This window comes from Coregonus lavaretus (genome assembly GCF_964263955.1).
Source record: "Coregonus lavaretus genome assembly, chromosome: 25".
Lineage (NCBI taxonomy): Eukaryota > Metazoa > Chordata > Actinopteri > Salmoniformes > Salmonidae > Coregonus > Coregonus lavaretus.
In genome coordinates this window covers 7,057,097-7,078,725 of record NC_140012.1, presented here as the reverse complement: position 1 = coordinate 7,078,725, position 21,629 = coordinate 7,057,097, and the positions used below count along the sequence as shown (strand labels likewise).

At 45.1% G+C, this 21,629-nt stretch overlaps 1 protein-coding gene across 1 annotated transcript in view; it reads left to right on the top strand.

The window, feature by feature from the left end:
* Positions 1-21,629, top strand: part of LOC311100518 (katanin-interacting protein-like) — a gene marked incomplete at its 5' end in the record, with an annotated part of 35,736 nt that overhangs the window by 369 nt on the left and 13,738 nt on the right. The window contains 16 exon segments of the mRNA XM_084141437.1: positions 248-423; positions 785-900; positions 1,114-1,215; positions 1,387-1,542; positions 2,201-2,462; positions 2,731-2,871; positions 3,127-3,284; positions 3,550-3,656; positions 4,238-4,334; positions 4,532-4,741; positions 10,054-10,191; positions 11,255-12,113; positions 12,868-13,680; positions 14,476-14,690; positions 14,818-14,896; positions 15,059-15,236. Coding sequence (XP_083997563.1) covers positions 248-423; positions 785-900; positions 1,114-1,215; positions 1,387-1,542; positions 2,201-2,462; positions 2,731-2,871; positions 3,127-3,284; positions 3,550-3,656; positions 4,238-4,334; positions 4,532-4,741; positions 10,054-10,191; positions 11,255-12,113; positions 12,868-13,680; positions 14,476-14,690; positions 14,818-14,896; positions 15,059-15,236 — 3,807 coding nt within the window.

Sequence of the window (21,629 nt, the reverse complement as noted above, 5' to 3'; positions counted from 1 at the left end):
ACACTAATGATGTATGAGTGACACAGACACGCAAACTGTGTGAGAGCAATTTGGTTTCTAGGGATTAGGCTCTGCTTGTTTGACCTGCTTGCATATATAATATTATGCTCTCTCACATGCATACAAAAAACATGAAAACAGACTTAAAACATGTTTTTTCATCTCATTTTCAAAGATTCATAAACAACTTATTATGAAAATGTGTGTATTTCCTAGTGATGATAACCCTTTGACCTTTAACCCATAGGATCTTAAAGAGACTGAAAACTAAAGAGCCCAAGGAGATTGAGCTAGAATGTCTGGAGCAGGGCATCTTCATCTATCTGAATGGGGCTAATGCTAACGCTAGCAAGCAGACCAAGAGACCCAACCAGAAGTCTGTCACTTTGCCACCGCCCACTCTGAGAGCTACACACACGGCTGGTACACAGCATGCAGGACTGAGTATAGACAACAAACCATCTTTGCTACAATACTAAATCCTTGTTAGGCTATTGTAGATGATGTCCCTGTTTGTAAATACTTTATGACTAAACTAATCTTCGTAGCATCCTTGTGGCATATTACCAGCTGAACACCACCTCACCTCTCAGTTAGCGTGATATAATCCTATGCACTCGGGCCGTTGAATAAATGATAGTGACAGTTGTAACCGGTGTCCATTTTTCCCCCTCTGTGTGTTCTGGAACCATTTGTGTCTTCTTCTTCTCTGCTCTTCATTTGAGGGCGGACTTGACTGCTCATGTGCAGTGACTTTGCTCTCTCGCCTCTGACTCATCACCAGATGCCTCCAGAAGGGGTTCACAGCTAGCAGAGGAGGAAATCCGCAATCTGGAGGTGAACAGCAGGAAGAGGAGTCTCATTGGCCCGGGAAAAGTGCAGAGGAGAGAATGGGTTCAGGTACCGCCATTCTAGTCTACACCATAAATATAGAATCTAGTCATTCTATTTCTATAGTATCTAGTCATCCTAACCCTGATGTATGGTTGGATAGATCTAGTGAACAAATCACACGATCATAGACATAGATCACAGACATTTCCACACAAATGGAATAGAATGTAGTGTTTGTGTTGTGAATAATATTGTGTTTTCCTATTTTCATCTTTGCAGAACTCGATCAACATTAGAACAGAACAAGGACCCTGTTTGCGGATATCTCCAGAGAGACGGTACTCTGAAGACTTTGAACCCTACGACAGCAGAGAGATGGAGGTACAGTAGGAAGAAAACAGTGTCCATCAGGCTCGTGTGCGTGGGTGTTTACTGCTCTTTGGCACATTTCGATGGTGTGTGCCAGTATCTGCATGTGTCAAATGCAGCTGTCATTCTGGGTTTGCATGATTGCATCTCACTCTGCTCTGTATTCACCCTGTTCCTCTCCAGCGGTCGAGTCCACGCTCTCCTCATAGTCCCCACTCCCCGCAAGATTCCTGTAAGGTGTCACGTTCGTTTGGCTCCAGGGCTGATGGCCGAGGAGGTAGCCAGGCAGAGCCTGAACATCAAAGCGAACGGGTCCTACTCAACATCGACGAGGTCAAGGTGAGAGGTCAACTGTTTTTCTCTCCTTTTCTCTCCCTCCTCCGCTTCCTCTTCTCTCTCTCCCTCTCCTCTTCTCTCTCTCCCTCTCCTCTTCTCTCTCTCCCTCTCCTCTTCTCTCTCTCCCTCTCCTCTTCTCTCTCTCCCTCTCCTCTTCTCTCTCTCCCTCTCCTCTTCTCTCTTTCCTTGTCCTCTTCTCTCCTCTTCTCTCTCCCTAAGATGGCATGTCCAAGACACTGATCCAGGCTACCAAAGTGCAAGAAATACAGCAATCTTCACCATTTACATATCACCAGATTACATGTCACCGTAAATCATAGATTTCTATCCGGAGTGTGCTGACCTAGTGTTGATTTCCGACTTTTTTCATTTCCTTTTACGCCAAGCAGACACTCCCCTTCAGAGCAATATAAATCAAGGCACATCAAATATATAACTGCCCTGTTTCTTCAACTTAGGTTATAGCTCAGTGTTAACCTTGTTTGTGGTTAGTGTTACATACAATGCAGTGACGTGAGGGTGAGAGCTGAGTAGTGTTCATTTGGTCACCAAACGGGATGAAAAGATTGTGAAACAGAGGAGAAAATGCCTGTACTGATAAAACGTTTTTGTTACCATTTCAACTCAATTGAACATACCCCTGGTGTTTTATGGCGCTCAGGTGCTTCGACGGAGCCTGGAGGCGAGCTTGCGGAGGAGCAGCGGTAGCCGCGGATCGGCGGGGGAGGAGTCGGACGAGGAGTGGGTAGAGGAGCAGATCGAGAGGGAGGAGAGCACGGAGAGCCTGGAAGAGCTGGGTCTGCCTCCTTCCTCCTCCAACAAAACATCTACTCACACAAACCATCCGCGAGCCACTGGGCCCAAAGGCTGCCTTCACGACCCTGCAGATCTCATAGTGCTGGACTTTGGGCCTTCTCCTAAAGGTACTCCAACAATACGGATTACGATATCCTCTAATAATGTTATTCAGCCAGGGGTGCATCTTAACAATCAACTATAGTGGCTACCTTTCCTTGTCCCACCCTTAATTTGCACTGATCTGAAATGAAAGGATAGTGGATGCCTACTGAGGATTTACCCATCCAGATATTTTATATTATTGCAGTTGAAGGGAAGACAAGTAGAGGACGGCACTTTAGAGATAGTCCCTATTCTTTGACCTTTATTGACCTTTTTTCCATTATGTTGCAGGCCGTAAGATCGAGCGTTCGCTGTCGGCCAAGAGGAATGACAACCTGGAGGCCTACATCCCCACCAAGCCTCTGCTGGTGAAGAGCAAAACTCTGGACAGGCCCTCTTCAAAGGAGTGCAGGGATGGCAGAGATACTCAACGTATGTTCTGTTCTGCCCTGTATTCATGTCTTTCATAAACCTAAGAGGCCTTATTAGAAAATAGCTGTCACATAGTAAACAACAGTCAAGTGTACAATGGTCCCTGAACTGTTTTTTTTTCTCTCTCTCTCTCTCTCTCTCTCTCTCTCTCTCTCTCTCTCTCTCTCTCTCTCTCTCTCTCTCTCTCGCCCTCCCCCCTCTCTCTCTCTCGCCCTCTCCCCCTCTCTCTCTCTCTGCCCCCACCCTCTCTCTCAGGGCCGAGGAGTCGTGTAGAGCGCCCCCTGTCTGCAGCAAGGAAGGCCTCCCAAGAGGAGCGCGACTCGGAGGAGACAGCGTGCAGGGTGCTCCAGGCCCTGCAGAGAGAGAACAGCCCATTGCAGAGCCCCAAGCCCAGGGCCTTCAGCCGCACCCCGGTAAGATAGATAACAACCACAGAAGTAGAATGAATGAATTTAATTATATTTCTATGGGCACAACCAGAGTGTGCTGTGCTGGGTCCACTAGTGGGTTGTGTTATCTTCTTGTAACCTGTCTGCTGTAGTAATTCCTGTTTTACATCCTAGCCTAGCCTATCTGTATCTGTTATTTTCTAATCTTTTCTACTTTTAGTTTAATCTAGTTAGGCTACTATCCTCTCTAAGTCTAACTCCTTTGTGCTCCTCCATTGTAAATCCACAGGTGAGAGGATACCAGATGATGAACGGCTCGCTGCGTGACGACGATGGCGACATAGATGAAAGTGGGGTGACCAGAGCCATGCAGAGAGTCACCCTCATGGGTCCCAGGTAGTACTGCAACGTTACACACTAGTGTCACTACACACTATGCATATGGGGAGGAATAAGGACAGAAATCTATACTAATCTCTTGACTATCCTTGACTATCACAAAGAAAAAAAACGATGTTCCAATAGGATCCACAATAGCATACTACAGAGAATGAAATCATCTATAAGGTATGCTAGTTTGCATATTGGCGCATGGTCAGACATAGACTTGACTGGTGACAGTTTAGAAGGACACTGGCATAACTAACTCCCTCGTGCTTGTGTACTATGCTGGGATAAGAACGCCATGTACAGACTGTGCAGTACAGTACAAAACTCGTGGTAACTTCATGGGTGGGCGGCGCCAGAGCACCAGTAATTGTATACCTCTAATCGAGGCTCTCTAACAATCAGAAACGTGTAAGTGATAACCTAACCCCTCTGACCTTGAAGCAGGTCTAGTCAACAAAGCTGTAGGGAGTCTTCAATAACTGTCAGTGACCATGTATACATTTCCATAGATAATCACCTAGAGCAAGGTCAAAGACGATTGATGTGGTGAAGGACAATAGAATTGATGAGTCATTGTTTTCTCTCAGGCAACAGCAGAAACTACTAAAGGCGTTGGAGAAACTGGAGGTAGGCACGAACTTTGACATCCCTCAGACAGCGAAGACGGATAATAGCAAACCACCGGTGAGTAACTAGGTGAGACAGACAGTGAAGGCTAAATAGAGAGAGAGAGAGAGAGACACACACAAAAACACCACACACACACACACACAAAGAGAGATATAAAAGTGTTCTAATTCAATTTCTATGATGCTAAGAATACACTGGATGAAGTGACGCTTGGATTGACTCGTGAAGTTCTGTTGTTGTCATGGTGGCAGTATAGGCGGGTCTCGGTGGAGGCACCACCCACTGTGTACATCACCATGGAGATCCTGAGTAACTGGGGGAACAGGGGCCAGGTGGGGCTGACGGAGATGCAGTTCTTCGGCCCAGGGAACAGGAAGCTGTATGTGTCGCCGCACGACCTGGACATCCGGAACGCCGACTCCCCTGGGAACCTCGGAGCGCTAGTCAACGGGAAAGCTAAGGTGAGTTGAGTTCTCCCCGGAAGCTTTTCTGATAACACTAATTGAACTATTTAGAAAGGTTTTGGTGCATTGTATTTACTATTTATACATTTTTGGAAGGATGTTTGGTGACACTTCCTCTTTGCTTTGTAAGGAATTATTATACATTTTATGAACATTTATTAGCCTATGTCGTGCATGATAAAGGATTATACATAGCACATAAGGTGATATACAGTTCCGTGAAAAAGTATTTGCCCCCTTTCTGACAAATTATACTTATTTTATTTACACTACATTGCCAAAAGTATGTGGACACCTGCTCGTCGAACATCTCATTCCAAAATCATGGGCATTAATATGGAGTTGGTCCCCTCTTTGCTGCTATAACATCCTCCACTCTTCTGGGAAGGCTTTCCACTAGATGTTGGAACATTGCTGCGGGGACTTGCTGCTTCCATTCAGCCACAAGAGCATTAGTGAGGTCGGGCACTGATGTTGGGTGATTAGGCCTGGCTCGCAGTCGGCGTTCCAATTCATCCCAAAGGTGTTCAATGGGGTTGAGGTGGGGGCTCTTTGCGGCCAGTCAAGTTCTTCCACACCGATCTCGACAAACCATTTCTGTATGAACCTCGCTTTGTGCACGGGGCATTGTCATGCTGAAACAGGAAAGGGCCTTCCCCAAACTGTTGCCACAAAGTTGGAAGCACAGAATCGTCTAGAATGTCATTGTATGCTGTAGCGTTAAGATTTCCCTTCACTGGAACTAAGGGGCCTAGCCCGAACCATGAAAAACAGCCCCAGACCATTATTTCTCCTCCACCAAACTTTACAGTTGGCAATATGCATTGGGGCAGGTAGCGTTCTCCTGGCATCCGCCAAACCCAGATTCATCCGTCGGACTGCCAGATGGTGAAGCGAGATTCATCACTCCAGAGAACGCGAGTTCAATGGCGGCAAGCTTTACACCACTCCAGCCGACGCTTGGCATTGCGCATGGTGATCTTAGGCTTGTGGGCGGCTGCTCGGCCATGGAAACCCATTTCATGAAGCTCCCGATGAACAGTTATTGTGCTGACGTTGATTCCAGAGGCAGTTTGGAACTCTGTAGTGAGTGTTGCAACCAAGGACAGACAATCTTTACACGCTACACGCTTCAGTACTCGGCGGTCCCTTTCTGTGAGCTTGTGTGGCCTACCACTTCGCGTCTGAGACGTTTTTGCTCCTAGACGTTTCCACTTCACAATAACAGCACTTACAGTTTACCGGGGAGCGCTATCAGGGCAGAAATTTGACGAACTGACTTGTTGGAAAGGTGGCATCCTATGACGGTGCCACGTTGAAAGTCATTGAGCTCATCAGTAAGGCCATTTGCCTATGTTTGTCTATGGAGATTGCATGGCTGTGTGCTCGATTTTATACACCTGTCAGCATCGGGTGTGGCTGAAATAGCCGAATCCACTAGTTTGAAGGGGTTTCCACATACTTTTGTATATATAGTGTATTTAATTAACAAAGTTATGCAACACCTAATTCCCTGGTGTGAAAAAGTAATTGCCCCCTTACACTCAATAACTGGTTGTGCCACCTTTAGCTGCAATGGCTGCAACCAAATGCTTCCCGTAGTTGTTGATCAGTCTCTCACATCGCTGTGGAGGAATTTTGGCCCACTCTTGCATGCAGAACTGCTTTAACTCAGCAACATTTGTGGGTTTTCAAGCATGAACTGCTCGTTTCAAGTCCTGACACAACATCTCAATTGGGATTAGGTCTGGACTTTGACTAAGCCATTCCAAAATGTCAAATATATTGCTTTTTAGCAATTTTCATGTAGACTTGATTGTGTATTTTGGATCATTGTCCTGCTGCATGACCCAGCTGCGCTTCAGCTTCAGCTCACAGATGGACGGCCTGACATTCTCCTTTAGAATTCTCTGATACAGAGCAGAATTCATGGTTCCTTCTATTAAGGCAAGTCGTCCAGGTCCTGAGGCTGCAAAGCATCCCCAAACCATCACACTACCACCACCATACTTGACCGTTGGTATGAGGCTCTTACTGTGGAATGCAGTGTTTGGTTTTCGCCAGACAAAATGGGACCCATCTTGTCCAAAGAGTTGACTGAAGTTTGCCAAAAAGCACCTGGAAGCACCTGGATGATCATCAAGACTCTTGGAAGAATGTTCTATCGACAAACAGAGTCAAAACGATAACTTTTTGGACGACATGGGTCCCATAGTCCAAAACGTGTAGGCTTCCGCACAGCAGTGTTCTAGAATATTGGACCGTTTGCTTTCCGAATTCTCAGCGCGGCTCGAGCAATTTCTCCAACCGTCACCTCATTCAAATGAATAGAAGACGTGTATGCAGAGTCGTGTTGGTTGGGAATTTGGGGGAGGTGCACGGTCGGGCTGTGCGTCCCCCGCAGACGGTGGTCTCAGAACCGCGTAGTTATGTCACAATGGACTACCAGACTATCGCGTCTCTGCGGCTTTGGACTCTGAATTAAGATTTAGCAATATGGTACTCAGTGTTACCAAATTACAGTATATTGGGTCTCTGGTCATTTTAAAGGCCCAATGCAGCCCTTTTTATCTCAATATCAAATAATTTATGGGTAACAATTAAGTACCTTACTGTGATTGTTTTCAATTAAAATGGTCAAAAAGAAACAATAATAGCTCCTTAGCAAGAGCAATTTCTCAAGCAAGAATTTTGCTAGCACTATCTTAGAGTTGTCTGAGTGGGGAGGGGAAAACTAGCTGTTATTGGCAGAGCGGTTTGGAACTTTCTTTCTTATTGGTCTATTAACTAATTTACCGCCTGGTGATGTCTAGGGCTGTGGCGGTGACAAAATGTATTCAGCCGGTGATTGTCAAGCAAATAACTGTCGGTCTCACGGTAATTGACTGTTAATAAACATAAACACATTTAGCATCTCCTGGCTTCCACACATTGCCTACAAGCCATTTAAGTCTGAGAAATCCATGTAATATAGCCTACACCACAATAAATCCATGATTTATTTTAGACAGGTCTAAAGAAGCATGATATGAAGAAAATGTAGTCTATTTCAGTAGAACAGAATAGCATACTCTGAGTTGTCCTTATGTTAGGTCCTGATGTGGCTATGCCAAATGGCTGTGGGCTACACTAGTTCATTTAGCAGACAAGATTTGCTTATAATTCCGTGGCATTATTTTATATTATTTTATAGTATGATCAATACAATTCAACAAAGCTGAATAAAATATAAATATTTTCTCCAAATGATTTGAGGGAGTGCGCACATGCGGCTGTTCTGTGTTGAGTGGTTAACAAATAAATAGGTACTCCTATATGCAGTGGTGTAAAGTGCTTAAGTACAAATACTTTAAAGTACTACTTAAGTAGTTTTTTGGGGTATCTGTACTTTACTTTACTATTTATATTTTTGACAAATTTTACTTTTACTTCACTACATTCCTAAAGAAAATATTGTACTTTTTACTCCATACATTTTCCCTGACAACCGAAAGTAGTCGTTACATTTTGAATGCTTAGCAGGATAGGAAAATTGTGAAATTCACGCACTTATCAAGAGAACACGTGGTCATCCATACTGCCTCTGGTCTGGCGAACTCCCTAAACACAAATGCATCTTTTGTAAATAATGTCTGAGTATTGGTGTGCCCCTGGCTATCCGTCAATTTTAAAAACAAGAAAATGGAGCCATCTGCTTTGCTTAACATAAGGAATTTGAAATGATTTATACTTTTACTTCTACTTTTGATACTTTAGTATATTTGAGCAATTACATTTACTTTTGAGACTTAAGTATATTTAAAACCAAATACTTTTAGACTTTTACTCAAGTACTATTTTACTGGGTGACTTAACTTTCTATTAAGGTATCAATACTTTTACTGAAGTTTGACAGTAGGGTACTTTTTCCACCACTGCCTATATGCTTAATTTAGAGTTATTGATGTAACTTTAGTTGTTCTACAAACGTTGGGCTATATGTTTTGATTTTTAATACATTGTAAGGCTGCATGATGAGACTCTAATGATGATTTTTAAAAAGTCACTTGAAAGGCATGAGCTCTGCTTTGTTTTTTTGTGCAGGCTGTACACACTCCAATAGTCTCTCATTCACAATTTGTCAAGCACTTGATAATGCCTCGAATTTCATGGCGGCATCCCTTTGTGGCCGTAATGCACCCTAAAAAAAATCCATGCCTTTTGCAGCCCGGAGTGCTGCGTTGTGCCCTTCTCGGTGAGTGTGCTGCGCAATCCGAAACGTCTCTCACTCACACGGCTCTCTTTCACGTGATCGGGTCTTTCTCACAGTCTACAAGTTAAGACAGTCACATCGGGGACGCAACTGCGCGGGTCCTTATCCAATTCTGAGGTGCATATTGAAGATGTTGGAAGAACTGTCCACATTTACTTTTAGTCAGCCATCCAGATGAGTAGGCCTAATGAACAGCAAAATAACTAGCCTATGTCAATCTACTATCCCCCATAGTACAGAAGTTGACCTATTGTATTCTGTGCGAGAAATAAATATTCCAAACATAGTCTGGGACAGTTGTGGGATGCGATAGATCCCAAATTAATACAACCACATTGCAACAGATCAGCACGTTTAGCTTAAAATGTTGAAACTATTAGGCTATTTCTTCACATTATAAGCGCAGCAATGCGCACATGGTAGTAGGCTATACGTGCGAATGTTCCATTAGCAGAAAACACCATTATCAAAAGTGACCGCAAATGCAATTATGCATGTAATGCTTTTATTATAAAGGTGCATTTTTATGGAGAAAATTATCTTCCCCAAACTTGAAACTCATGTACTGCTTATAAATGCCAGTTAGGCTCTACACCCCTTGTAAAGCGGATTAATGTGCTTCATTTTAAGTAGTTATTTGGCCACTTTAGTTGTGATACAGACCTTATTAAAACATATAGGCCTATAGGCGAGGCTACATGAGGTGTGCGACTATGATTCGAAGTCGCAAAAAAAAGGCATTGTTTCTTATGCTGGGCATCATTCAATACGGTCACCGCAACAGCCCTAGTGATGTCACCAGCCAGGCCAAAACTCAAATCCCACCAAAACAGGCTGAAATTTCAGACTGTCTTTTCAAACAGCTCTTACACTAAAAGGGAATTATCATCATTTTCACAATTTCACAATATTATTCCAACCTGGTAGTGTGGAAATATATATAAAATACAGGAAAATGTTGACTGCACTGGGCCTTTAAGTGAATGTATTCATCCATTTTTTTACTTAAACTGACTGCTTATCTCTATATGTTGTTGTGTGTTGGTTTGACCACCAGACCACAAAGGAGCGTCATATGTGGACCTGTCCTTTCCATCTTCCGGTCCAACTCTACTTCATCATCAGGAACACGGAGCGCTCTCCGGACTTTGGGATATCCGAGATCAAGATCTGGAACTACAACAGGAGCCTCAATGTAAGAGACCATTGTAGGGCCAAACTGACAGGTTGTGTCTGAAATGGCACCCTATTCCTTATTTTGTAGTGCACTACTTTTGGCTGGAGCCTTTGCAATACAGGTTGCCAGTTCTAGTAAAAAGGGTTGCATTAGGTGATAATAGAAATGGTACTTAAGTACATTAAGTTGTTAGCACTTACTGTATGTACAGCCCTTACATATATACAGCCTCTGATTGGTTCATCACACCAGTCCTAGTTCAGGGTTAATTAAGATACACGCCATCATTTGTCAACAGTTGCTCATCAATCCAGCTTGCTTCAGCCATTCCAGTCAATCTACAGGGTGACCACCATATTGGCAGAAGGCTTTGGGAGGGAGGGTATAACCTTCCAGCAGTGGCTGTGTGAGCTACCAGTCAGTCCAAATGTGGAACAGTAAGAGATTAGCCCTGGGGGATTAGTGAGGGGACGCCCAGGTTAGTTCTCCCGCCTCCCGCCCTGCTGCTGTGACTAAAGGGAAGGATGGGAATCACAAAGCCCAGGCAACCAGGGGGCTGTCTGGAACTATGGATGATATGGGCTGATATTAAGTGTCTCTGTTCATTGAGTCCTATGTTAGGTGCTAGTGGTGTGTTTTAGGCTGCGTGGTAAGGAGCTGTGTGATACTGTGGGATCCAGGGGGTGGAGATACACTGATTTAATGAGCAGGGATCGAGGAGATTTGAGTCTGGTCTTAGCCATTTTGCCATCCACCATGTCTGTCTGTGTGTGTTGGTAAGGAGGCTACCAAGTAGCTGTTGACTACGTCTGCACGGTTAGCTTAATTGACTCTGTCTCTATACCTGTGGGAAATAACATTGGGGCCTACAACTAGGAAGCTCCTTGGTTAACAGTATGGTGTTATTTTCAGTTTCAGTGTTCTTTGACATTTTCCTTTTTCACCTCTGCATTTTTCATTGAGATGTGTTTGACTTGGAGTTGTTTTGATGTTGCTTTTCTTATACGGTCTACTGATATACATGCATTACCTAAATATTGCCCTGCTTAGAGCCTGAAATAGCCGTGCTGTTCTTTTTTAGGACCTGGACGTTGGTGCCCGGCATGTGAATCTTTACCTCAACAGCACGCTGGTGTTCGAAGGCGAGCTGGACAAGGGATGTGGCAACCAGATCTTCGATTACAGCACCAGCATCGACCTCCAGGCACTCCAAGTCCCAGAATCCTTCTCTCCCAGCCCCGTGGCGTCCGGACACAGTCTGCGGGGTGCCAGCCCACAGTGCCATGACGAGAGGAGCGTGGGGGGGAACAGCGAAGGGCAGCATCGAGACCCCAACCCCAACCATGGACTCTCTGAGGGGCTAGCCCAGTTCAGGATAGACATGCAGGATAAAACCTACAACCCTCTCCCACCCACATCTACAAACCGCCCCCCCCTACAGAGGGACTCCTTTAACATGGACCCTCCGGACCTGGACCTCCACCACCCCCCTCTGAAAGAGCAGCTGGAGCAGTCGGGTCAACCCACAGAGTGCACAGTCACCACCCAGCCTTCCTCCTCCAGGACTCCCCAGTGGCTACAGCCCCTGGCCCGAAGCGCCCCCGAGGGCTGCGATGCCGGAAGGGAGAGGCCCCTCTGGCTAGTGCCCCAGCAGTCTGTGGAGCCCAAACCTCCCCTCCCCCAATCCACCTCCACCTCGGTGCTCCCGGAGCTGGGCTGTAACCCGGGAAGGGTGTGTCGGGGGGTGGAGAGGACTGTGAACGAGGGCCAGTGGAGTGCAGACTCTCTGGACCTGGGAGGTGACCTGCTGGAGGAGCTGAGTGACCAGCAGCGCCAGGACCGGCCTGTTAGTGGACGTAGGAGCTCAGCCAACAACAACAACACTAGTAGCAGAAAACCAGCAGAGGAGGACCAGCATGGAGCAATTGGACTGACCACAGGTAGGAGAGTATACCCTGTGTGTGTGTGTACGCATGGTCCAAGGACCTATGTGAATAATTTCATTTGTACAATACTTTTGCGGCTCCTTTATCTACTCTGCATACTGGGCTGTGCAGGCAAGTTAATGTCATTTGCTGTAACCGTCTTAAGGTCAGAGACAGAATCATCTCTAGTGGTAGCCTGTTTGTCTACTTGCCTTAGTTTTGCAACTCTATAATGTTTTTCCCCCCAGGATCTGCCATTGGTTTCCCAATGTTGAGGAGACTCGTTGTTCTTGTCAACGGCAGACCAGACATATCTTTTATTTTTCCTAAATAAGATTATAGAGCAGACAGATTGCTGCATCACACCAAATCTAGGCCTGCATCCTATAATAATCCCTCTTTATCTCCATGACAACAGACTGACTCCCCACCAGACCCTCTAGTAACACAACACACACACACAGGGCACATACGAGCTGGTTCTGACCATATCTGTTGTGGACGTGTCAGCCGGAAGTTGGCCATAGACTCTTTGACCATTATCACACCAGCTGTCGGAGCTGGGCTATTCAGTGTGAAAATTACATAATCATTACCATGAATTGTATATTCTACATAACAGGAATATGTAAAGTTATTTTAGGATTATAGTAGTAGAAATCTTACTCTCAAAATGAAAACTACAATGTATAAAACGGTCGAAAAATAATTGCTCTTAGCTACTCTTGCATGGTCTTAGAGGTAACATGAGAGTGTGTTGATTCCACAGAGGAGCCAAGTTCGGTGTCAGACAGCAGCAACAAGAGGCAGCGTCATACCCGCCAGGCCACGCTCCACAGCCAGCAGGACCAGGATGACACCCTCATGGAGTCCTGGGACTCCCTCACAAAGTTCAACCAGTGCCAGCGTGGTCGCATCTCCAACATGGGCTTCGAGGGCGACATCTTTGACGAGTTCCTCCAGCGTTCCTCCAGAGCCGCCACTATCACCACAATCCCCTCCTCCGACCCAGGAGGCCCTCCCTGCAGCCCCTTCCCCTCCTCCTCCCACCTCTCTTCCCCCGCCCCTCAAGGGGGCCTCTGCGATGACCCGGAGGATGACCTTTCCACCGAGCCGGAGCGCGAGGAGGAGTTTGAGATTCCGGTCCTCCCACGTGGTCAACATCTGGTCATTAACATCCTGTCCACGTGGGGCGACCGCCACTACGTGGGACTCAACGGTCTCGAAGTCTTCAGCTCCAGCGGTCAGCCCCTCCGGCCCGCCCGCATCCGTGCCGACCCTCCCGATATTAACGTGCTGCCCGCCTACGACAAAGACCCGCGCATTGTCGCCAACCTGATCGACGGAATCAACCGCACGCAGGACGACATGCACCTGTGGCTGGCGCCGTTCACCCAGGGGATGAGTCACGTGATCTACCTGGAGTTCGCTGGGCCATGTCAGGTGGCCATGATAAGAGTGTGGAACTACAACAAGTCCAGGATCCACTCGTTCAGGGGGGTGAAGGAGGCTGAGATGCTGCTGGATGGGAGGTGTATCTTCAGGGGAGAGATCGCCAAGGCGTCAGGGACTCTGTCTGGAGGTAGGGGAGCATGAGTAAGGGACAGGCTCTCTCCTTAGACACCCAAATGTAATAATAATAATAATAATAATGTATCCCATGCTATAGTGCTACCACAGGTGGCCTATACTCTGTCCCTATTTTAGGAGCTTCATGATATAATAGTTGCCTTGGTTTGCACAATGGACAAGTATGATTTACATTGAAGGTATTACAGATCATAGAACTACAGCATTTGTTTGGTGACAAAATACACTGAGTGTACAAAACATTAAGAACACCTTCCTAATATTGAGTTGCACACCCCGCTTTTGCCCTCAGAACAGCCTTAATTCGTCGGGGTATGGACTCTACAAGGTGTCGAAAGCGTTCCACAGGGATGCTGGCCCATGTTGACTCCAATGCTTCCCTCAGTTGTGTCAAGTTGGCTGGATGTCCTTTGGGTGGTGGACCATTCTTGATACACACGGGAAACTGTTGAGCGTGACAAAGGCACTTCAATCTTTTGTCTTGCCCATTCACCCTCTGAATGGCACACGTACACAATCCATGTCTCAATTGTCTCAAGGCTTAGAATACCTTCTTTCACCTGTCTCCTCCCCTTCATCTACACTGATTGAAGTGGATTTAACAAGTGACATCAATAAGGGATCATAGCTTTCAGCTGGATTCACCTGGTCAGTCTATGTAATGGAAAGAGCATGTGTTCTTAATGTTTTGTACACTCAGTGTAGGTTTAATGTCATTTGTTGGCCATGCATTAAAACATGTTTGCCTTTAACATCTTGAATTATACCTCCACCCCTCTCCTCTTAGGTCTGGACCAATTCGGGGACACCATCTTGTTCACCACGGACGATGAGATCCTGGAGGCTATGTCGCGCTACGACGAGACGTTCTGCGGGGAGGCGGAGTGCTCCGAGGGGCTGATGGGGTATGAGGAGGAGCTGCAGAGGCCCAGCACGGCCGACGGAGAGGGGGAGGACAGACCCTTCACACAGGCTGGCTTCAGACCCGAGGACGACCTCGCTGTGAGTACCACATGGCTGACTGGGACTATACAGTGAATACATGGAAAGCCTGGATTGATATAAGACGTGCAGGTTTTGTTCCAGCCCAGCACTAACATTTCTGGTTTCTTTTCACTGCCATTTTCAGTTAAAACTCCATCTGAACGCCATTGATGGTCAGTCTGAGGAAACCCTGGAGCAGATCCCAGGAATGTACAATGGAAAGTGTGAGTACTCCCTTCTAAGTTAGTGTTATTCATTATCAATTCATTAATTCCTAATTTTACACACAGGACTAGCTTTTTCTGTCTGTAAAATGTAACTAGCTCAGCTTGTTTCACACTGACTCTCCAAGCTCTCTCTCTCCTCCTCCCCCCCTCTCTCTTCAGGCCTTAGGATAGAGTTGAGTATGACGTGGGGGGACTCCCACTACCTGGGCCTGACAGGGTTAGAGGTGTTGGGGAAGGAGGGGGACAGCCTGCCTCTGGACCTTACCATGGTGGATGCCTCGCCACGGGACCTCAATGACCTGCCTGAGTACGGCCAGGACACACGCACCCTCGACAAGTCAGTACTGTGTGTGTGTGTGTGTCTGTGTGTGTGCGTGCGTGTCTCTGACCTCACAACGCTGACAATGTAGATGGATTTAACTGCATACCCTCTGATCACAGGATGTACAGGTAAGGGATACAAACTATATTGAAAGCAGGTGCTTCCACACGTGTGGTTCCTGAGTTAATTAAGCAATTAACATCCCATCATGCTTAGGGTCATGTATAAAAATGCTGGTCAGGCCATTATTTTGGCCATTATTTTAGCTACCATGGCTATACCCGCATAGGATGACAATGCCCCCATCCACAGGGCACTAGTGGTCACTGAATGAAAATGATGCAAACCATATTCCATGGCCGTCTCAGTCACCAGATCTCAACCCAATTGAACACTTATGGGAGATTTTGGAGCAGCGCCTGAGACAGCGTTTTCCACCACCATCAACAAAACACCAAATTATGGAATTTCTCTTGGAAGAATTGTCACATCCCTCCAATAGTTTAGTTTAGTTTAGTTTATTAGGATCCCCATTAGCTACTGCACGTGCAGCAGTTACTCTTCCTGGAGTCCAATATAGAGTCCACAATTTAGTTCCTATAGTGTCAATGTTTATTATGTCTTTCATTCAATATACAGTGCATTCGGAAAGTATTCAGACCCCTTGACTTTCTTCCACATTTTGTTACATTACAGCGTTATTCTAAAATGGATTAAATAACCAAAAATCCACAGTTGACAGTGCATGTCAGAGCAAAAACCAAGCCATGAGGTCGAAGGAATTGTCCGTAGAGCTCAGACAGGATTGTGTCAAGGCACAGATCTGGCGATGGGTACCAAAAAGGACAACCATCTCTGCAGCACTTCACCAATCAGGCTTTTATGGTAGAGTGGCCAAACGGAAGCCACTCCTCAGTAAAAGGCACATGACAGCCCACTTGGAGTTTGCCAAAAGGCACCTAAAGGACTCTCAAACTATGGGAAACAAGATTCTCTGGTCTGATGAAACCAAGATTGAACTCTTTGGCCTGAATGCCAAGCGTCACGTCTGGAGAAAATCTGGCACCATCCCTACGGTGAAGCATGGTGGTGGCATCATGCTGTGGTGATGTTTTTCAGCGGCAGGGACTGGGAGACTAGTCAGGATCGAGGGAAAGATGAACGGAGCAATGTACAGAGAGATCCTTGATGAAAACCTGCTCCAGAGCGCTCAGGCCCTCAGACTGGGGCGACGGTTCACCCTCCAACAGGACAACAACCCTAAGCACACAGCCAAGACAACGCAGGAGTGGCTTCGGGACAAGTCTCTCAATGTCCTTGAGTGGCCCAGCCAGAGCCCAGACTTGAACCCGATCGAACATCTCTGGAGAGACCTGAAAATAGCTGTGCAGCGACGCTCCCCATCCAACCTGAAAGAGCTTGAGAGGATCTGCAGAGAAGAATGGGAGAAACTCCCTAACTACAGGTGTGCCAAGCTTGTAGCATCATACCCAAGAAGATTCAAGGCTGTAATCACTGCCAAAGGTGCTTCAACAAAGTACTGAGTAAAGGGTCTGAATACTTATGTAAATGTGATATTTCCGTTTTTCTTTTTAATTATACATTTGCAATAAAATCTAAAAACCTGTTTTTGCTTTATCATTATGGGGTTTATTACAGTTACATTACATTTACGTCATTTAGCAGACGCTCTTATCCAGAGCGACTTACAAATTGGTGCATTCACCTTATGATAGCCAGTGGGACAATCACTTTACATTTTTTATTTTTTTATTATTTTAAATATTTTGTGGGGGGGGGGGGGGGGTAGAAGGATTATATACTATCCCAGGTATTCCTTAAAGAGGCAGGGTTTCAAGTGTCTCCGGAAGGTGGTCAGTGACTCCGCTGTCCTGGCGTCGTGAGGGAGCTTGTTCCACCATTGGGGTGCCAGAGCAGCGAACAGTTTTGACTGGGCTGAGCGGGGTAGGGGGACCAGCAGGCCAGAGGTGGAAGAACACAATGTCCTCGTTTGGGTGTAGGGACTGATCAGAGCCTGAAGGTAAGGAGGTGCCGTTCCCCTCACAGCTCCATAGGCAAGCACCATTGTCTTGTAGCAGATGCGAGCTTCAACTGGAAGCCAGTGGAGTGTGCGGAGGAGCGGGGTGACGTGAGAGAACTTGGGAAGGTTGAACACCAGACGGGCTGCAGCATTCTGTATGAGTTGTAGGGGTTTAATGGCACAGGCAGGGAGCCCAGCCAACAGCGAGTTGCAGTAATCCAGACGGGAGATGACAAGTGCCTGGATTAGGACCTATGCCACTTCCGGTGTAAGGTAGGGTCGTACTCTGCGAATGTTGTAGATCATGAACCTACAGGATCGGGTAACCGCTTTGATGTTAGCAGAGAACGATAGGGTGTTGTCCAGGGTCACGCCAAGGTTCTTTGCACTCTGGGAGGAGGACACAATGGAGTTGTCAACCGTGATGGCGAGATCATGGAGCGGGCAGTCCTTCCCTGGGAGGAAGAGCAGCTCTGTCTTGCCGAGGTTCAGCTTGAGGTGGTGATCCGACATCCACACTGACATGTCTGCCAGACATGCAGAGATGCGATTCGCCACCTGGTTATCAGAAGGGGGAAAGGAGAAGATTAATTGTGTGTCATCTGCGTAGCAATGATAGGAGAGACCATGTGAGGATATGACAGAGCCAAGTGACTTGGTGTATAGAGAGAATAGGAGAGGGCCTAGAACTGAGCCCTGGGGGACACCAGTGGTGAGAGAACGTGGTGCTGAGACAGATTCTCGCCACGCCACCTGGTAGGAGCGACCTGTCAGGTAGGACGCAATCCAAGAGTGAGCCGCGCCGGAGATGCCCAACTCGGAGAGGGTGGAGAGGAGGATCTGATGGTTCACAGTATCAAAGGCAGCAGATAGGTCTAGAAGGATGAGGAGGAGAGAGAGTTAGCTTTAGCAGTGATTTGAAGTCAATATATAAAAAATCCAAAGATGTTTCAATAGTTGATTTATTGATTGAAAGATAAAGAAGCTCTGTTTAGCTGTAGGCTTTGGTTTCAAGGGTGTTATGGCTGTGTACATCTGCTGCTGTCCAAGGTTTTGAAATCGAACATTCTGAAATCTACGTCGCAATAAAGGAGTATGTCATACTTCATAACATTATCAAGCGATTTAAGAAGGGATGTCAACGTAACTTGTAGCGACGTAAGAAGCGAAATTCGGTTTTCCATCAAAATAATAATTATTGTGCGCTAACGTGACGTAAAAAATGAATTTGCATATGTCGCAAGATAAAATATAATTTGCCGTTTTTCAACTCGCCAGATCATTTTCCATCAGTGGATGTCGATTTAACTTGTTTGACTCCTATCTATTGTAAATAAATCCCTTTTGCGCATGTGCATAACTATATATAAATCCGACAGCAGAGTTTGAGTGATGAAAGTTGTACAGAGGATCTCGAAATCTCTGTGCAAGTAACACTTGGACGAACTTAAAAAAACGAATATTATTTTCTGGCAATTGTGCCTTATTCTGTGCCAGATGTTAAGACTACAAACCGTTATAAATGGATAATGCAAATAGCTAGCTAGGCCTATTTGCGTGATTGACTTGTCATTTCAATAGGCCTGAGCTACTGAATAAAATCAGGGTTTACGATTGTAATTCAACTTTGCCATGGTTTGCTTAGCTAGATGCAGGTAGCGGATAGCCCCTGATAGGCCTACATCTTATTTCAGATAGCCTACAGTAGCCTAGGCAAAATGTAATATCAACGATTTAGCAGCTTGCTTAGTTCAAATTGACAGACTAATTTATTGAACATAGCGAGGCGATTTCGAAGTAAGAAAGTGCTTGTGTTACCCAATAGCCTATACAGGCTAATGCTTGAATAGGCTACTGAGGATGGGGTCGTAATTTTAATCACTGAATCTAATAATAATATGGATATTAATATTCTTGTCAATAAAAGCCAGTGTTTTTTTTACCAGTAGCCTAATCTGACTGACTGTTACCGTCAATCTAATTCATTCCAACGGCTGATAGGCAATTGCGATAGATCTGACCATGATCACAATTGATAACTTCCAGTTTCATTAACTAAACATGTCCATTAATTATTGCATAATAACACAAGTCTACAACAGCAATGAATTGAAGTTATATGCTATTTATTAAATCCGTTTGCCAGCTCCAGGGAAGGCTACAGAAGTGGCACAAATTGATTTGCAATGACTCCAGTGATATCGTCATTTCAACATATTTATTGTATCAAATGGTATGCTAGTAGCCTACAATGGCATATAAATTAATACTTCATGGCCACAGATGCAAATGTATAATTCTCCACATTTAATGTTAGTTTCATTGTGGACTTATGCCCAAAACAGAAGCACGTGAGGCAGTTCCATAACTTCCATTTCAAATTTCCACTCACGCAGCACTCAAGACATCTCCTCATTGTTTTTTAGCAGCATATGCCCACGTGGGTGATTGAAAGATGAACTGAGGTCCACACTCCAGTCCAGTTGGTGGTGGTAATGCACCTTAAAGTTGGATGCCGACCGACATATAAAGTCCACAGAAGAAAACTACTACTACTACATTTACATTTACATTATTTAGCAGACGCTCTTATCATCATAAAGTCAAAATTGGCTACATCATAAAAATTCATGAAAACTTAATTTAAGGTAAGGGTAATCTTAATTTAAGGTAAGGGTTGGGTTGGGCATAAGGTTAGCAGTTTGGTTAAAGTTAGGTTTAAATTCAAATTTTAAGAAGAGAAATTGTATAAATAGGGTTTATGACCCAAGGAGCCAAATGTTTCACCTGTGGTTGGAGTCGTAGGAGTCGACTCTTGCTCGACTCCCAAAACATGCTGAAACGGATGCGCACACACATACACACCATCTCATTGTTGCAGTCCTACTAGGAAGACTACATTTGCGTTCTAGAGGACTGACATGAGCATGATGCTGCCCATTTGCCTATAAAAGGCCTATTTTGTTTTAATATAGAAGGTGATGTGTAGGAACTAGAATATTTCAATGATATTTCTGCTGTGTGCAGCCTTGACGGATCCCATGGGATGATGCGGCGCACTCTACGCTGATAAACCTATTCTTTGCCATGTTAGAGCCCTATTCAGACGGGTATTACTAGAGACGTTGGTTATGTAATTATTATCCAAGCATGTGCGTTATTTCAGAGGATGATTCACACAGGATTAGTTTTTCCAAACTGCCCCCTGTGAAAAGAAGGAAGCCTGTACAGAATACAAATATTCCAAAAAATGTATTCTGTTTGCAACAAGGCACTAAAGAAATACTGCAAAAAATGTGGCAAAGCAATGAACTTTTTGTCCAGAATACAAAGTGTTATGTTTGGGGCAAATTCAATACAAGACATTACTGTCACGATCGTCTTGAAAAGGAGTAGACCAATACGCAGCGTGTTGAGCGAACATGATTGACTTTATTACCGTCAGTGATAATAAGCACACTACACAAAACAATAAACGACTCGTGAAGTCCACGGTGACAAAGACCGACAAGGAACAAAAACCCACAAACACAAAGTGAAACCCAGACAGTTAAATATGGCTCCCAATCAGAGACAACCAGCACACAGCTGACACTCGTTGCCTCTGATTGGGAGTCATCCAGTCAAACATAGAAATAACCAACCCAGAACACCCAAACAAAGAAACAGAACACATAGAATGAACACACCCTGGCTCAACATATAGAGTCCCAGAGCCAGGGTGTGACAATTACTGAGTACCACTCTCCATATTTTCAAGCATAGTGATGGCTGCATCATGTTATGTGTATGCTTGTAATCGTTAAGGACTGTGGAGTTTTTCAGGATAAAAAATTAACAGAATTGAACTCCTTCATAGGCAAAATTCTAGAGGAAAACCTGGTTCAGTCTGCTTTCCACCAGACACTGGGAGATTAATTCACCTTTCAGCAGGACAATAACCTAAAACACAAGGCCAAATCTACACTGGAGTTGCTTATGAAGAAGACAGTGAATGTTCCTGAGTGGCCGAGTTAAAGTTTTTACTTAAATCTGCTTGAAAATCTATGGCATGACCTGAAAATTGTTGTCTAGCAATGATCAACAAAAATGTTGAAAAGAAAAATGGGCAAATGTGGCACAATAAAGGTGTAGAAAGCTCTTAGAGACTTACCCAGAAAGACTCACAGCTGTAATCACTGCCAAAGGTGCTTCTACAAAGTATTGACTCAGGGGTGTGAATACTTATGTAAGTGAGATATTTCTGTATTTAATTTTCAATACATTTGCAACATTTCTAAAAACATGTTTTCAAGTTGTCATTGTGTCTAGATGGGTGAGAAAAAAAATGATTTTATCGATTTTGAATTCTGTCTGTAACACAACGA